Source organism: Leopardus geoffroyi, chromosome D4 (genome assembly GCF_018350155.1).
Source record: "Leopardus geoffroyi isolate Oge1 chromosome D4, O.geoffroyi_Oge1_pat1.0, whole genome shotgun sequence".
Classification (NCBI taxonomy): Eukaryota; Metazoa; Chordata; class Mammalia; order Carnivora; family Felidae; genus Leopardus; species Leopardus geoffroyi.
Window position 1 is genome coordinate 8,475,545 of NC_059342.1, and position 18,172 is coordinate 8,493,716.

General features: G+C 45.2%; 1 protein-coding gene across 1 annotated transcript in view; it reads left to right on the top strand.

Annotated features, from left to right (window-relative positions):
• Window positions 1-18,172, top strand: part of LOC123593587 (histone-arginine methyltransferase CARM1-like) — a 246,751-nt gene that overhangs the window by 157,609 nt on the left and 70,970 nt on the right. The window contains exon 6 of the mRNA XM_045469666.1: window positions 10,200-10,310. Within this exon, the coding sequence (XP_045325622.1) occupies window positions 10,200-10,310 (111 nt within the window). The remainder of the gene's footprint in view (window positions 1-10,199; window positions 10,311-18,172) is intronic.

Sequence of the window (18,172 nt, forward strand, 5' to 3'; positions counted from 1 at the left end):
GCAGATGACCACAAGCAATTTCTAGGGCCACCCTGGCCACACAGCAACGCAACTGTTCCCATTCTGGCATCACGCAAAACCTGAACGTGTCGTAAACACCACCCCAGCCAGAGACCTGGGAGGCAGTCTAGACCTTCCCTTTTCCTGTCCGGTCTCCAAATACTTTAGCTCCAAATACTTTAGCTTTTGCACCTCCTGTTCCCCTCTGTCCCCTTGCTCATTCGTAGCTCTCATTCATATCGTCCTTCTGGAATGTTGCAAGTTTCCCGCTTAGTTTCCCTACTGGCCCCAGAGTGAAAAATACCTTTGGCTTTACGTGGGAGAAAGTCCCCACTCACGTCGGCTAAAACTGTCAGAGGTGGTATAACTCCAAGGTGTTTTAACCCAATTACTCTGAACATCACATCCTAGTTTAACTGTGTCCGAGAAAGAAGAGGTGTCTTTTCTGTGTGTCTCAGAAGGGAAGAGATACTTGCCAATAGCCCCTCGCGGACTTGCCCTCCGGTCTCATTAATAACATTTTATCACACACCTGAGCCTAAAGCCATCAATGGCAAAAGGAATGGAACCAGCTCGGATTGACATAGGCCACCAGGGTCCCTCCCTGGGAGTGGGGATGGTTTACTAAACGGAGGAGGATAAGTACTCAGTAAGATTGAGATTAATTCTCCTGTTGAAATGTCTTATGGTCCTTCTTTACTTGCGGATCAAGTCCAAGCTCTTGGTCTTGTATACAAGACCGTCTGTGATCAGGTGGCTGACAGTTGCTCCAGCTTTGGCTCGTGTCATGTTAATGTCTCAGCCATGTCCCTACTTCTACCCGTAACACACAGATGACGCTCTGAGGACATCTATTGCCTCCTAAGTGTGACAGGCTCTAGGCGCTCCCACTACGTCGATTCAGACAGCACAACTTTGACTCAACTTTCAATGTCCACTGCTCAGTTTACCTCAGGGAAGTCTTTCCAGACTCCTTGATAAAATAAACTCTTCTTCCTTGGTATTCTCACCGTGCCCTGTATGTAATTCTGTCCTACAGGCGTGAAACACAGTATTGCATACAAATAATTAATGTCATACAATAATGCAACACATAATTTTACTTCTTTCTGACATCTGTCTCTCTCTGTGTCCCAGACAATCGTGCTTCATTCATCTCTGCATTCCCAGCGCCTAGCAGTGCTTGGCACAGTGGGTAACGTGAGGCATTTAGTAGATGTCTGATGAACGATTGAGTGTCTAAAGCTTTAGAGCTAGGTGAGCTTTAATCCGAGACCACTGTCTGAGACCACTGGCAGCCTATGAAGGGGGCTGATCATCGGGAGATAAGCAAAGCATGATCCATATACTCTGTGTTTTCCACAACAACAGACGAAAATCATGGGAGAACTGGTGAAAGGTACTTCTCTTAAAAGATGGGTGATGGAATTATCTACCTTCTGCCAGAGGACCGGGCAAGATGAAACAAGGGTTCCTAAGCATTAAACATGCATTGTTCAAATACAGGCAGCTCTTTGGTCGAAACCAAGTTTCACTGCACAGCAGATACAGAATTCTATCTTCTGAGGAGCTCCCGCTGCAGGATTCTTATGCCATAATGGAAGTGCTGATTATCTGAACAGAATTGAAGTCTTAGCTGCAAAGGCCATAAAAGGATGTCTTATGCAGGCCTTGGGATGATTTGGAATTTTCTTCCCGGACCACAAAGAAAGCTGTGCAGGTCTGTCATTCTGTTACCGTCTAGAAGCTGTGTAGTCCATCTGTCAGTCAAGAGCTGGGATACTGAGAGAGTCGAGTGAAATCTATGGAGGTAGGCAGTCCATGGCAGGTGGTGATGGAAACAGGCCCAGCACTGCAAGAGCATGGGGCCCACATCGCTTTGGGTGGTTTGGGCGCAGGTGTCTCCAGATGTGAGATGACCATGGCGAGAAGAAGCATGGGTGGCCTTGGCAGTGGACAGGTGGGTTGGACACAGGATTTCGGAGTATAGGACATACAGAAATTACAGTTGGGATATTCAGTTCAGGATCAGGTATTGATATGCTCAAGCCACGAAAGAAAGAAGGAATTAATAATAATAATAACTGGCATAACTCAAGGGGCTGATTGTGGGGTAATCAGGACCCCAGTCTTGGAAGATAATTATAGAATTGCTGGGATGAAATAAGAAGGCCAAGTGCGACCAATATTACTATAGCCTGAAGAGTGCAAAGAATGACCTAAGTGGGAAGCACCCCGGTGGCTCAGCCCGTTAAGCATCTGACTCTTGGTTTGGGCTCAGGTTGTGACCTCGGTTTGTGGCTTTGAGCCCCACATTGGGCTCCAGGCCGACAGTGCGGAGCCTGCTTGAGACTCTCTCTCTCTCTGCCCCTCCCCCACTCAAAATCAATAAGTAAACTCAAATAATAATAATAATAATAATAATAATAATAATAACGTAAGTGGAAGATGAAGGGAGTGGCTGAGAGCATAGGGTTTGAGTTAGACGCGTTTGCTGTATTATTTCTTTTTTTTTTTTTTTTTTAATTTTTTTTTTTCAACGTTTATTTATTTTTGGGACAGAGAGAGACAGAGCATGAACGGGGGAGGGGCAGAGAGAGAGGGAGACACAGAATCGGAAACAGGCTCCAGGCTCTGAGCCATTGGCCCAGAGCCTGATGCGGGGCTCGAACTCACGGACTGTGAGATCGTGACCTGGCTGAAGTCGGACACTTAACCGACTGCGCCACCCAGGCGCCCCTGCTGTATTATTTCATCTTTGCTGTTTATTAAGTCCATAGCTGTAACTTTATCAGATTCTCAGCCTCTTTACAACATGGAGAAAATGATCGTACTCTCATTATAGAATTGTCGCCGCAAGTAAATGAGGTAATGCCAACAAAGTTCTTACAGGCATAACAACATAATACGTATAAAACAAAGGGTACGTATACTCTGTTATTCAAGAGTGATTTTGTTTCACACTTTCATAAAGACCTAGATATTCCTCATTAATTTTAACCTAGTAAAATCCAAATAAGTGTCTCTGAACCTTCTTGGAGCTGTTTTAGCCCCATCCAAACATCTTGCAGGATTTCTTTGCCCGGGAAAACCACCAGAGCATATAATTAAAATCATCTGTGTAAACAAAAGGATGACCCTATCTGTTTAATATTGTTCGAATTTACTTTATTTATAAATACATTCTTAGAATTCTTGGCCACTATTACGTGGACCAATTGTTGACTTTTCCCCATGAGTCCTGGCAGGGAGTTCATACCATTTTCTTGTGTTCCCTGATAGGAGCCCCAAATTTGCCGTCTTCACTTACTGCCTGTGCAGCCGGGGGCGGCTGAGGATTTATTCTCTCTCTAGAGAAGCATTGTACACAAGAGCTAACTGGATCATAGTGTGATATAATATGGCAATGTAAAAAAAATAAAATAAAGTCCTTCTTTGAAAGTTGCTTACGATCACTAGATTGGAGAGGTTGTGTTATGCCGGTAGAAGATGGTTTTTAAGGAGGTAGTATTTTCTGGATCATGAACTGGTTCCCTATTTGTGGCAGTAAGACACATTTTTTTTCTTTTTTTTAAGAGAGAGAGTGAGAGAGAGCAAGTGTGAGTAGAAGAGAGGGACAGAGGGAGGGAGAGAATCTCAAGCAGGTTCCGTTCCCAGCATGGAGCCTGATGTGGGGCTCGATCCCACAGCCCTGGGATCATGACCTGAGCCAAAATCAAGAGTCACATGCTCAACTGACTGAGCCACCCAGGCTCCCCAGAGACACATTTTCCTTATTCAGTTCAACAGAGATGTAGTGAATGTCTCCACTATGTGCCAGACCGTGTGCCCTTATCAGGGATTCGGTTGTGGGTGGGGAACAGGCGGAAGTCTCTCCCTTAACCAAGCGTATAGTCCAGGGGAGCAGATGTTAATCAAATAATCACTCATTGAATGGGAAATTATAACCAGGAGGAGTGTTACAAAGGAAGGGTATACAACAGGAGGACTTAGCTTGGGAAGGGAACAGAGATTAGGGATGTCTTCTCTCACGAAGAGCCATTTGGAATCTGAAGGGTGAGTTGTTGTGTCAGCCAAAGGTTCCGCAGGAGAGAGTTTACACACTCGACAGGGTGTTTTGGGAGAGTTAAATCACAGGACTGTGTACCAAGATGTGGGCGGGGTTAAGAGAACCAACACAGGATGCTGAAGCAACCTGGCACTAGCCAGAGAGACTTGTTACCACATGTGGGCTGCAGTGGGTGCTTCCTGGAAAGTGGATGGGACGGTCATAGCTGTAAAGATGGAAACCCACCGAGAATTGTGGCTTTGGGTGGAGGGGACAACCAGTCTCCGGAGAGCCAGGAAGGAAGAAGCCAGGAGAATAACTCACCTGACCTCGCTGTCCCCACCCCCTCTGACTTTCTGTTGTCTTTTCTCTTGACTGCTCCCAAATGGGGTCCAGGGGCAAGGAAGCCATTGATGCTGTCCACGTAGGTGAGACTTGTGACAAAAAGCAGGTGGAGGAAAGTGGAGCACAGACCTGGAGGAACAAATAGAAAAGATCTAGCTTAATGGGCGTTGACTAGGTAAAAACAAAAACATTACCATAGGCTGATACCATAGAGTATGCAGTGGGGAGCACCCCAAAGGGAGCAGCATTTACTAAGGCCCTATGGCAGAAAGGAACATGGAACCTTCCAAGAGGCCTGGGTCAGGGCACAAGGCTGCCTCAGATAGTCACAAGGGTGACCCAAGAGACATGTTGGGATCACAGTCAAGGAGGAAGGATGGAGATCACAAAAAGAAACAGTATAGAGTCAGGTCTGTGAGATGGCTTGGAGACCAAGAAGCAGAAGGTTAGGTTGAGTGAAACAATTCAGCATGTAAGTGCTGAATAAGGCAAGGGCATCCTGGGCTTAGCCTCTGGCTGCTAGCTTTGCATGCAAGGACACTCCCAGAGTTGAAATGGCTGGGGAACGACATAAGCCTTTCCCAGAAATATTTCAAGGTGATGTTGGAATTAGGAGACTGCCCTAATGAGTCATTGCATTTGGTCATTTAGCCAACAAATATTTATTAACGATTTTTGCTTTCATGTGCTGGGTGCTGAGAGATAAATGATGTGCTTCTTATCTTTGGGGAACTCATAGGCTTGGCAGGGAAGGCAAACATGTAAAGAAATATTTGCGGTATCATCGGGGCACCTGGCTGGCTCAGTAGGTAGAGCGTGTGGCTCTTGATCTCAGGGCTGTGAGTTCGAGCCCTGCATTGGACATAGAGATTACTTAAAACCTTAAAAGAAAAAAAATACAGTAAAACGTTGGTTTGCGAGCATAGTTCGTTCCAGAAACATACTTGTAATCCTAAGTACTTGTGTATCAAAGGGAATTTCTCCATAATAATGGGAACTCAGATGATTTGTTCCACAACCCAAAAATATTCATATAAAAATGATTACAGTATTGCAATATACAAAATAATAACGAAAATACAAGATACCAAGAAAAAAGCAAATTAACCTACATTTACCTTTGAAAACCTTTGTGGCTGGTATGAGGGAAACGAGAGAGAGGAGGGTTATTGAGTAGGACGAGTTTCACTAACGAATGTCGACTACAGTGCAGTATTAAAAACTCTTGTCAGGGGCGCCTGGGTGGCTCAGTTGGTTGAGCATCCGACTTCAGCTCAGGTCATAATCTCACGGTCCATGAGTTCGAGCCCTACATCAGGCTCTGTGCTGACAGCTCAGAGCCTAGAGCCTGCTTCAGATTCTGTGTCTCCCTCTCTCTCTGCCTCTCCCCTGCTTGTGTTCTGTCTCTCTCTAAAATAAATAACATTAAAAAATTAAAAAAAAAACTCTTGTCATATACTCTATGTAATGTAACTGGCAATAAGGCAGCAGAGGAAAGGGTCTATAATCTGCTGGCAGCCTGGCCTAGAATGAAGCAAAGCATTCCTAAGCTTACTCTTGTACGGAAAACCAGAGGAACATCCATGGGTGCTTTGAAGTGACAAAAAATACACTACTGCCAGTGGGGGGCACCTTCCAATGTTCTGAAAAATTACCGATTTCTGCCAAACACCGCAGCCTGAGACTGAACATCCAAGCATGGGGGATGATTACCCACAATCCCACAGTGAAAGAGAGAAAGAGAGAGAGAACCATTGGCTCAGTTGTGATCGCATGACGTTCGGCATCACGGACGACTCGTATTGCAAGACATGGCTCGTTTATCAAGTTAAAATTCATTAGAAATATTTGCTCGTCTTGTGGAACATTTGCAGAACAAGTTACTCGCACTCCAAGGTTTTACTGTATATGCAGTGTCCTGTGGTAAGCTCTTCTGGAGAGCCACGTACCAGGCAGCCTAGACTGGGGACGTCAGAGAACGTGTCCCAGAGATGTGATATCTGTGCTTGGTCGTCACTTCCCCAGGGGGAAAAATGAGAAGGATTTCACCCAGCAGAAGAGTATTGTTTCAGTGGCACGTCCAGGGTGTTCTGAGTGGCTCTTCCCAAAGTGGCGACCCAGGGAGTGAGGATGTTTTCACCTCCAGCAGGTGGTTTCCAGTGTGACTCCATAAGGAGCAGAGGGTGTGGGGAAGGAAGGCAAGGTACACCTTCAGCCACCTCCCCACAGAAGGGACACTCATCACTTCCCCTCACACTCCATTGGGCTAAGTGGTCCCGTGGCCCTATGGAGATACAGGGGAGCAGAGATTGTCGTCCAGGCTCTGAGAGAGCATGAACGTCTGGCAGGCTCTCGGCTCCCTCCGCTACAGGGGATCACACATGAGGGAGCCTAGAATCAGGGAAAGGCCTGCAGTTGGCAAGCCTGGGGGGGGTGGTGGGGGGAGGAAGAAAGAAGAGAATTACAGAAAAAGAGACCAGGAAAGCCAGTCATTGCCGGATGGCTGAGGCCCAAGGACAGCACATCGAGGAGATGGGGACTTTCCGCTTAGCTGCGTGGCACCATTGGGGGTGTCTGATATGCCCAGATTTTCATCTCTTCACAGCGCACCCCTTTTTTTCTCATCTTTTACTACACAGAGAGAAGGCCACGATGGTGGGGAGGGTTGAGCATTGCCCAACTCTGCCGCTTACCGGCCATGTTACCTTGAGCTGGAAGCAGTCTGTCCACGCCTCGTTTCCTCATCAATAAAATGGGGACAAACTGTGAACTCCCCTTTCCAGGGAGACATCGCAATCAAATAGTGTGAGGAGAACATCCTTGGGAAACTGTGGATGGCTTTGGAGATACAAGGGGATTTTATTGCCTCTGCCCAACGTGGGGGGATATTTTTTTCCCTAGGGCAAGAAAGTATAACTTAATACCTGCCAAGGTCCTCACACGTGCCCAGTCCTATGGTGGCCTACCAGTGCTAGAATAAAAACTGGGACCAATGTATTCTTCTGTGAGGGCAAGAAAATATGATTGGAGGTGGCTTCAAGGCTTCCTGAAGTGCCGTGTAGGAAAGCGTATAACAGAGTTATCTGTGTTAGTGGCCTCTCTCCTCTCGGATTTGGAAACCCCAGCTGGAAAGGGTAGTATATTTCCATTAGAGCCTAAATATTTGCTTTGACCTTTCGTTTTTTCACCAGAGGATTTATTCTAAGCCCTCCAGAGCTTTGTTTCCCACATTGCAAGGCTTACGTAGACAAGGCAAAATGTTCCTTCCTCTCCCCACCCTCTCCCATCGGCTCCAGACTGAAAATTCCCTTATTAACTTTTTACATATATACACAAGTGGGAAGCAGCTGGCATTATCTGGATAATGCTAAGAAAAGATGAGATTCTTTTCCAAGGCCTATGCACTGGTTTGAAATAACCAAATGAATAAGGTTATTTGGGCCTGAAAAGAGGTATTGAAATAAGGTACCTGGGAAATTGCCTTCATTTGGGATTTTTCATCCGATAGGGTCTGGGTCTATTAAAGCGTACCGAATGGACTAATCTGGGCAAAGTTTGAACCACATCCATCAGGCTCCCTCCCATCTCTGACCTTTTTCTCTTTTCTTTCCATTACCTTTCTCCTTCCTCTCTTTTGCGGCAAACATTTCTTTGGTTTTTAATCTGCAGGGTCAAGAGAGCTGAAAAACGCTGTTCCAAGATGTTCTTCACAGCTCCCTAATAAAAGAGACAAAGAGCACCACTCACAGGTTTTCAGGGCACCTGTCACCAGAGCAAACAGGTGCAATTCTCATTGTGTCTTAATTTTGCATCCATGTTTTGGACTGGGTGTAGACTCTGAAGTTTTATATTTTTCTTGAATAAGGCTCCGGAAAGATTCTTCTGGATCTGGCGTATCTATTTGGGGGGGGGGTGGTGGTGCTGTGAATTGTACTCCCCACCCTAATGGCCGCATTCGCTGAAGAGTGGTCACAGGTGTTCTTGCAACGGAGCAGGGCCATGTGAAGATGATGTATTTCCTAGGGAGGACGAGGGGAGGGGAATGTTGGTATTTCTAAAAGTGTAGACAGCCTGACAGCAAATTCCAGAGCCTGGGTGACATTTTAAATTGGTAATGCTCCTAATTACCCAAACCCTAGGAAACCATATGGAATACAGCCACAGTTCTAGAATTAATATAAGCGAGCACTGTGAACCCGTTACTAACAGCATGCTCTCTTAGAATAATGGCACAGTATCTGTGTCAGCACAGTGTGATACTGCGGTTAAAACACACACAGACACGCACACACACACCCTCTTGATATTTCCTATTTTGGGGGGAAATTTTCCTGCTATCAAAGTAAAAAAAAAAAAGAGAGAGATCTTTTCTAAATTTCCTACGAAAAGTAATACTTGGTTTCCTCACCTAACATTGCCTATCGGTGTCGCCGTGTGAAAATGACAGATTTATGAAGATGGGCGTAAGTAAGCAGGGTACGGTGTTACGGGACATGCGCTTGGAAGGCGGATGTACCCAGATGCGAGTCTTCACTCCCCTCTCTGCTGCTAGATGAACTTGGGCCTGTTGGTCCGTGTCCGAATTTCAGTGTGGTTGTCTCCAAAGTAGTCCTAGTAATGCTATTTACTCAGACGTTTATTATCAGGATTTAGAGCCAATCAAAACGTCTTGCTCAAAGCCAGTGCTACAAGATGCTGAGTTAAGAGTCACTAATGTGGCAGAAGCAGTCACCTGAAATCCCAGTGATCAGGTTGAAATTTGGGCCTTGGCTGCAGGTATGTTTGGGGAGGAGGCCCAATACATATCACGTACCTCCTGCCTCTCAAATGTTGGGCCCTTGTGCTAGCGAAAGGTGACTGTCTTGATTTAAGTCCAAGGTCTGAACCCAGAGAATAGAAAAAAAAAAGCTTCTGAGAATTCTATCTGTCCACTGCCTTAATACCCTCCCACCCTCCATTTGTAAACCTCCCCAACTGTGTGTGTGTGGGGGGGGGGGGGGGGAGGGGGGCCTGCAGAAAAAAAAAAAAAAAAAAGCAAGCACAAACCCAACTTTTGGATTTTTGAAGACTTTATCTTATTTCTGAATATATACATATATGAATATGTAATAAATTTATATATAAAAATTTTACATATATAAAATAAAACACAGAACGTATAAAAACATATAAAATGATCGGTGACACTTTTCGTTTTGTTCCTGCGAACAGATTTGATAGGCGAGCTTATTCATGACGCTTTACTTTTCTTGGCCCTGGACGTCCTAACAGCGATCTGTGTTACAAAGACACCATGGTAGGGGAGCCTGGGTGGCTCAGTCAGTTCAGCGTCTGACTTTAGCTCAGGTCATGGTCTCACAGTCCGTGAGTTCGAGCCCCGCGTTGGACTCTGCTGACAGCTCAGAGCCTGCAGCCTGGTTCGGATTCTGTGTCTCCCTCTCTCTCTCTGCCCCTCCCCTGCTCATGCTCTGTCTCTCTCTGTCTCAAAAATAAATTGAAAACAAAAAAAAGAGACACCATAGTAATAAGAGCAGTGATTTGAAAAACACCAATTACCTGCCAGGTGCTCTGTAGATACTTCATGTTACTTAATCCCTCCAACAAACCTTAAAAAGTGGATATTATCATCCCATTAAACATCTGAGAAAATGGAGTCTCACGGAGATTCCTAACTTGACTAAGGTGAGACCATTTGTAAACAGCAAAGCTGGGGCGTTAAGCCCGAAGACAATTGCTCAAAGCCATGGTGGAGCCAACATACCTGTGCATTTTCTCACCCCTCTGTTGTCTTCGCTCTTTCTTCCAGATTGTCCTAGATGTTGGCTGTGGATCAGGAATACTATCATTTTTTGCCGTGCAGGCTGGAGCTAGGAGAGTGTATGCTGTTGAAGCCAGTTCTGTCGCACAGTACGCGGAGGTAAGTGGTTGTATTTTTACAGCGTCTCCTAACTAGGTCTTCAGGAAACGTCAGGGGACTAAGTGATGGAATCTTCCAGGTGGGTCATTTAGAAGCATTTTTTTTTTTTTTTTTTACCAGTCTGATTATTTTGTTCCTGTTGGCATTTTACTGCTGAGAGAAGCCAGACGTCACTGGAGTAACTGACATGAAAACAAGTTTTTTAAAAATTTGATGATATTGAAAATAGAACAAAACTTTCTTCTTCCCCATCCACTGGGTGGCAGGTGGGCCAGAGGGGGAGATGAATGTCTTTTTATCTTTAATGACCTACCAAGGTGAGGAGTCAGACTTTCTGGAGCGAGATTTATCTTGTTCTTAAGTGCTGTACTGACCAACTGTACCACTCACCTTATTTTTTTAAAGTTTTTTTTTTTTTTTAACATTCTAGATCCCTAATTTTTTTAAATGTTTTTGGGAGAGAGAAAGGAGACAGAGAATCCCAAGCTGGCTCCAAGCTGTCAGCACAGAGCCCAACGCGGGGCTCGAACTCACAAACCGTGAGATCATGACCTGAGCCGAAGTCAGACGCTTAACCAACTGAGCCACCCAGGCGCCCCTGCACCACTCATTTTAAATTTTAGTTTAGCTTTAAAGGGCTGTTGCTACATGGTTGTATTTGGAGCATAGACAGATGTCTGTGTTTCAAGGAGCTTTTTCAGATTTCAGGCATAGGTTGGAGGATAGATTCTTTGTTTTGAATATGGTATTCTATTATCATTGTTAAATATGTACAAATATTAGAGAATAAGTCAAAGGCAAAAGTCAGGTCATAATGGCTTTTAGTAATAGTTGGTTGGATATAATAATAACCTGACTGAGCTGCAGAGATTGGATGGGTGGGTGCGCATGCGTGAATGGGGTAATGTGCTTGTCATTCACACCTGGAGGAGGCCTGAATTTTAATGAGGGTTAGGAGGACAGAGAAGGAAGTTTGGCTGTTCCTTCTAATGAATATCGTGAAATGTTTCCCCAACCCGGGACAACTGGTAACTCGGAGCCGTGGTTGGTTTTGGATCGAGTGAACAAAGAAGAATCAGAGACAGGCCAGTATGGCGTGTGTGGAAGGAAAGATTGCCAAAGCCTGCTGGCTGGAATGTTGTTTTACTCTGTTTTCCTTTCCAACAAGTCTTGATAAAATATTTTTGGTCATTTCCTTCTTCACCAGTTCTTAAAAGTTGTTTTTGTTGAATATTGGATACGCACAAAAGAATATTTGTAAGATGTGTAAGTATAAAGGATAATGATGCAATGGACATGGGCCCTCTACTTCTTTTAAGAAATAGGCCATTAGGGTTTCCATTCAAGGTCCATATGTCTCCTCCTGATTGCTTTTCCTTTCTTCTGTAGACACAGGTAACCACAGTCTTGAATTTTTGTTTCTCATTCCCTTGTTGTGTATAGTTTTACCTTATATATTTCTTTTTTTTAATTTTTTTAATGTTTTATTTTATTTTTGAGAGAGAGAGAGAGAGCACAAGCTGGGGAGGAGCAGAGAGAGGAGACACAGAATCTGAAGCAGGCTCCAGGCTCTGAGCTGTCAGCACAGAGCCTGACGTGGGGCTCGAACTCACTAGCTGTGAGATTATGACCTGAACTGAAGTTAGGTGTTCAACCGACTGAACTACCCAGGTGCCCCTACCCCTATTTCTATCCCTAAAAACAAACCCTGTTTCATAAATAGAATCATAATGTAAGCATTCTTGTATCGTTTGTTTTTTCGTCCAACATCGTGTTCCTGATGACCATTCTGTGGATGTACACAACTATTGTGTCTTTATCTTCAGTGCTGGATACTGTTCTATTGTATGAAATGCCTCAAGTTGCTAGTTTACTGTTCTGTTGGCAGACTTTGGATGGCCTCCATTATACAAGTGTTGTTAGGAATATTCTTGCACAACACCCGCCCGCCGCTGCGTCTTCGATAGAGCTTCTCGGTGTATACCCAGCAGAATTGTTGGGTCACAGGACATGCATGCCTTCAACTCTGCTCTGTAATGACCAGGTGTTTCCCACAGTGGTGCTTCCACCTTTCCCTCCCTCCAGCAGTAAACGACAGTGCCATTGTTCCACAGCTTCGTCAGCAGTTGATATTGTCAGGCTTTGGAATTTTTGCCCATCTGGTTTTTATGACATGCTATTTGCATTTGCATTTGCATTTTCCACTTATTAATGACTTTGAGCACCTGGGCAGAGCGTTTTGGCCGTTTGTGCTTTCTCTTCTGTGGAATACCTGTTCAAGGGCTCTTCTGGACAATTTTTACTTTGAATTATCTTTTTAATTCTAATTCACCTGTAGGAATGCTTTCTGTACTCTCGGTATTAATCCTATTCCATTATATGTGTGAAAAATAGCTTTGTCCAGCTGATCTCACCTTTTTCTTTATGATGCTAGTAGATTTAAATATGGAATTCTAAATAAAGGAGAAGAGGAGAATAGAAGCTTATGAGGAGAACCCTATAGTTAAAGATGCCTCCGCTTAGATTTTCGTACATCTTACAGGGTATTCCTAAGGATAAGGAAGGGAGCCTAGAACTTTATCTCAGGTGTTGCTCAATCATTTAATCATATATTCATTCAAGTGCATCCCACAGTTGTGTTTTTTGGGAATATAGGAGTAGCAGTACCGATTAAGGTCAGTCTTCAGAATGGTTCTATTCTTGTATTATTTGTTTTTAATATTTATTTTTGGGAGAGTGCAAGTGGGGGAGGGGCAGACAGAGGGGGACAGAGGATACTAAGTGGGCTCTACGCTGACAGACTGACAGCAGCGAGCCTGATGTGGGGCTCGAACTCACGAATTGTGAGATCATGACCTAAGCCAAAGTCGGGCGCTCAGCTGACTAAGCCACCCAGGTGCCCCCAGAGAGGGTCTCTTCTGATAACAGAATGATCCTATGGTCTCTCATTTCAGAAACCACTCCCCCCACCCCCCCCAAAAAAGTGGCATAAATAATTCAGAGGTTTTCTTTTTCTCCTACAGTTTGTTTTCACGTATATTTACATATATTTTATTTTTTTAAGTTTATTTTTTTCATTTTTGAGAAAGCGAGCATGAGCAGGGGAGGGGGAGAGAGAGAGGGAGAGAGAGAATCCCAAGCAGATTCCGCAGTGTCAGCGTGGAGCCTGAAGCGGGGCTCAAAGTCACGAACCGTGAGACCATGACCTGAGCTGAGATCAGGAGTCTGACGCTTAACAGTGCCCCTCGCGTATATTTTAACTTGATTTGAGGAATAGTCATGATTTTTTTAAAACCTTGAGAACCTAATACCCTTGGCTGTGGTATTTTAAGAGAAGAGAGGAAGGAATTATCTAGAGATACTCTTGGATTCCCTATCCATAGTCCCTCTCCAACCCCAGCATAAACCCTCAGTAATCACCAGCACACCGTAAGAGGGGCCGTTCTAGAATTGTCTTTGCGATTGGTTTCTCCAAGAGAATCTTCATCCTGATTACACGTATCAGCAGAACTGTTGCCTTCTCATGGAGTGGCGCTCCCCTCACGGACACTGTTACCCAAAGCGTGGCTGTTGTGTAATTATGAGGGTATCTAGCCAGGAGTTAATACACAGGAGAAGAAAAGAGAAAGAATTAAAACTTTTTGCACTATTTAAAACTTTTTGCACTATTTAAAACTTTTTGCACTATTTAAAACTTGGAATAATTTCAAACTTGCAGGTACATTGTAAAAATAAAAATAGTTCAAAGGCTGCCCAAATTCTCTTTACACTTTACCCCCCTTGCTTTATCGTTTAGTCTGGTTTCCGTCTCATCCCTCCCCCAAATGTATATACACGTGTATGTAAATATTTACATATATGTCGATAGAGATAAAGGAGGAGGACACACACACACACACACGCACACACACTTTTTACTATGGGTCAGCGATATATATTATGACCCTTTATCCTTAAACATTTCAATGTGTGTTTCCTAAGAATGAGGCTATTCTCTGAAATAACCAAAGAAGAACTTAATTTAAGGGTGAAAAAGAAGCTGTACAACGACTTGGCCATTGAGTCTTTGGATGTCACTGATCCAAAGGTTTTGGAGAAGCCGCAGCATGAGCGGAGAGATGCTCATCGTGGGTGTTGGGGCTAGGAGAGTCTATACCGAGCTGCCTTTTTGCTTGCCCATTATTTCCAAAGAGACTTGATTTTTAAAGCTTGAATTCCAAAAACCGTAGTTTTATTTTATCTTTGTTTTGGCTTCTGTAGAGGATTTTTGTGTTTCTGTAATCTTTCTTTTCTGTGTATAGTTGGGGCAGGTTGGGGGCGGGGGTAGCCTTTCAGATGCCAGAGAGGCTGCGCAGAGTCCTTGAAATCCTTGCTGCCAGGTCTCTTTGGCCCCGGAGACGTACCCTGCATGTAGCTCCAAGGACAGGCTGGTCACAATGCATCCAGGGCCAGAGGTGATTAGAACCTTCTCAAAGGGTGGATTTAATGCCAGTCCGGTCCCTCCTGATGGAGGCTATGGTCCCCACCGTGCCTCTGGCTGCTGCCGTGGGTGTCGTGAGATGCCCCCGTGGGCCAGGCCTTTTCACCCTTGTGGAGGGCGACCTGTACCAGCTCTTGATTTCTGCTTCTTACACTGACAATCATCTGTACAATTTGTGGGTGGCAAATCGCAAGTGTGAACAGCACACAAAAGATTTTCACTGTAAGCACAGGCTTTTCTAGCGGCTCAGCACACAGTGCATGGGGCTCCTTTCGACCTTTTCATTATTTGGTAATTGAACCAGCAGACATTTAATTCTTTCCTCTGGAGTCTTCATTAAATTGCTCGGGAAAGATAAAATTGCAACAAGAAAGAAAAATGAACAAATTTAACTACCATCGCCTGGGCCTGGGTTCTTCTTCTCACGCTAGGCTTCTGGGCTTTAAGTAAACAGAATATTTTCAAATTGCGCTGGATTCAATTTCAGTTGCTTTCAGTGGCTCACACGGATTGTGTCCGGGCTGACCCTCAGACGGCAGGATGGTGTGAATGACTCCTTGTCTGGAGGGCATGTACACAGAGTCAGTTTTTGCGGGATAGTCATGAACTTACCCAAGTGCAGCCATGTGCTCTCATCCTGGGCCCCTTCTGACATTTCTGGGTCAGTAATAAGAGATCGTCCTTGTCCAAGAAGCAGGGCAGGACTAAAGGTCTCCCCTGGGTTCCCAGCCTGCCCACCTCAAAATGGCAGCTGTGTCTTTCTCTCTTTTTGCTTTCTTATGTACAAAACATAGAGCTGAAGCTCCAGGATCATATAGACCAAATGGCAAAGAAAAAGGCATGAATCAAACGTACACACATACACAGTCAAGAAAGGGGGTATTCCTTAATTTCAGTTGCACGCAAACACAGGTCATTTCTCTCCATCTAATTCTTTGGGGGGCCAGGGGAATACAAGACTATGAGGGGAAGCAGTGGTGAATAGATTGATGCGTTATGACCAATTTAATCTTGAAACAGAGCTCTCTGGCACTGAGACTTAACAGTATTCATAATCATTGTTGGGCCGCTTAATAATTAGACTTTACTGGTACACAGTTCCTCTGTCTGCCTCATTAGGATGACTTTGAAGGAGTCAGACCAGGTACTTCTAGATGATGGAGAGGCAGAAGTAAAGGCGGGTGGAATTGGAGCCACTGAGATACTGCCTTTCTAGACCTGCCCGATTCGTAATCTACGGCTGTTCTGTGCCTCATGGGAGCCACGAGACACATGTGACTGTTTGTATTTAAATATAGGTTAATTTTTAAGAATGAAATACCTTAGTCACACTAGCTGCATTTCAAGTGCTCGACAGTCACAAGTGGCTGATGGCTATTGTATTGGACAGGGCAGGCAGGGAACATGTCCATCATCGCAGAAAGTTCTAGTGGGAAGCACCGACGGAGAGGACACAAGTGACCAGACTTCACTTGGCTGGCATTGGATGGCCAGGCTGGTGTCGGTGTTCACGGCCAGGCATTGGGAGCCTTGGCCGGATTGGACTGGCTTGATGTTAGGGGAGGCGCCCTCCCCAGTCCCTCATGCTGTGGGCATTGTTTATTTTTCTCTGATTTATGTGTGAGATCCGTCACAGAACAGGTTCCCTAGGAAACAGACTGTGGTGCAGAGATCTGCATGGAGGAAGTTTATCACGGAGGGCTCTCAGGAACCTGATGTGTGGAGAAATGAAGGAGGGAGGGTGGTACTATGCGAGGAGGTGTTAAGCTGCGTTACGATCGGAATAAAGTGAACGTCCACTTGGCGCGGGAGTTCCTGAGCTGGGGCTACCCGTGGGAGTTGAATCACCTTGAGGCAAGGGCTTTCCATCCCACACCTTTTTGGTGTGCACTCCCTTGGGAAGGGCTGTGGCTTTGGGTCAGATGGCTGTGTGGGTGGAGGGAGTTTGGTAAGACAAGACCCAGCTGAGAGCCATCGTTGCCAGTGTTCCAGCAGCTGGGGGAATGAGTCCCATGGTCCCGAAGCAAAGATCTGTAACATATGCCAGAGCAGGTACTACAAGATCAAGATTCCAGATCCTAACTTGGGACTATAGGTAGGAAGCTGGGGGAGGATGGAGATGAAGATGTAATAGCAAAGCCAGGAGGTGATGGAACAAGCACGATGATGCTACAAGCTTAGACGAGGCCACAGGGGGCACTTTGTCACGTGTGCTTTAGGTGCGAGCAAAGACTGTCTAGAAATGGACTACACCACCTGATGCGACGCGCCTTCTACTGTCGGAAGCCCTGTGAAGACACAGCATACATCTAGGACACGATCTCTCCCCTCAAGTGGCTTACAATCCAGGTGGATTTCAAACAAGTGAAATTCTTGACACAAGACAGCGAGAACGTGTGAACGGCAGGGATGGGAAACTCCTGGGCCAGGAACGGCTCCCGTCGGCCGGGCGGGTCAGGGAGGCTGGCGGAGGAGAGATGGGATTTGAACTGAATCCTAAAGGGCGAAAGACACGAAATGCCGTCTTTTCAAGCTTCGCCTCTTACTGCCGACAAGGAGATTTCTGAAGGCCCTTTGGTTCTTACGCGATTCCTTATCTCGCGTGTGTTGGTGATCTCTTCACAAAATACTTTGAAGGCCAGTTCTTGAACACTTGAAAGAGCATATACTTTGAAGTTTTCTGAGTTTATCCTGATTTCAACTCTTTGAGCTAGCTTTTTTCTCCAGTATTTTTAGTGTCTCCTACAGCTTACTTCTACTTCCTTCTCATTCTCCACAGACAAAATGCCTGAGTCATGAAGTTCCATCCAGCCCATCAACACTTTTTATTTTTGCACTGACAATGAAATTAAAAGGTGGCGGCAAGGAATCTGTTAAGGAAACGAGAACAAGCATTTTTGCGTAGCCGAACTTTTAGAATTTAGGATGCATTTCTACATCTACAAACATGTAGTTCTTCCAGAAGAATCCGTGAAGGGCTTGGGGCAGGTAATCTCATCCCCTTATCATAGATAATGCAGTGCCTTGGACGTGGTAGGTCTTCACCTGATCTTAGCCAAAAGGCCAAGAAGTGATGGCCGTGGTAGGTCTTGAAGATGGGACACAGCCTGTGAACATCCAGGGGCTCATGGCTCCCTCAGAGACGAAGAGGTTAATGGGTTGGCTAGAAGCTGGACCACCTACCCTTCAGATAGTTCTTCCAAGATACAGGAGAAAACCCATCTTTTTCTTGTAAGGAACTGATTGGGAAGCACTTAAACGGGCAGACGGGTCTGCCATGTAGGAGGGAAACCTTCCTCCATTGGCCGTATCAGCTAGGAACACACTTGGGACAAGAGCAGCATAAAGAAATCCATGGGGAATGCCACCTCATTTGCCACAA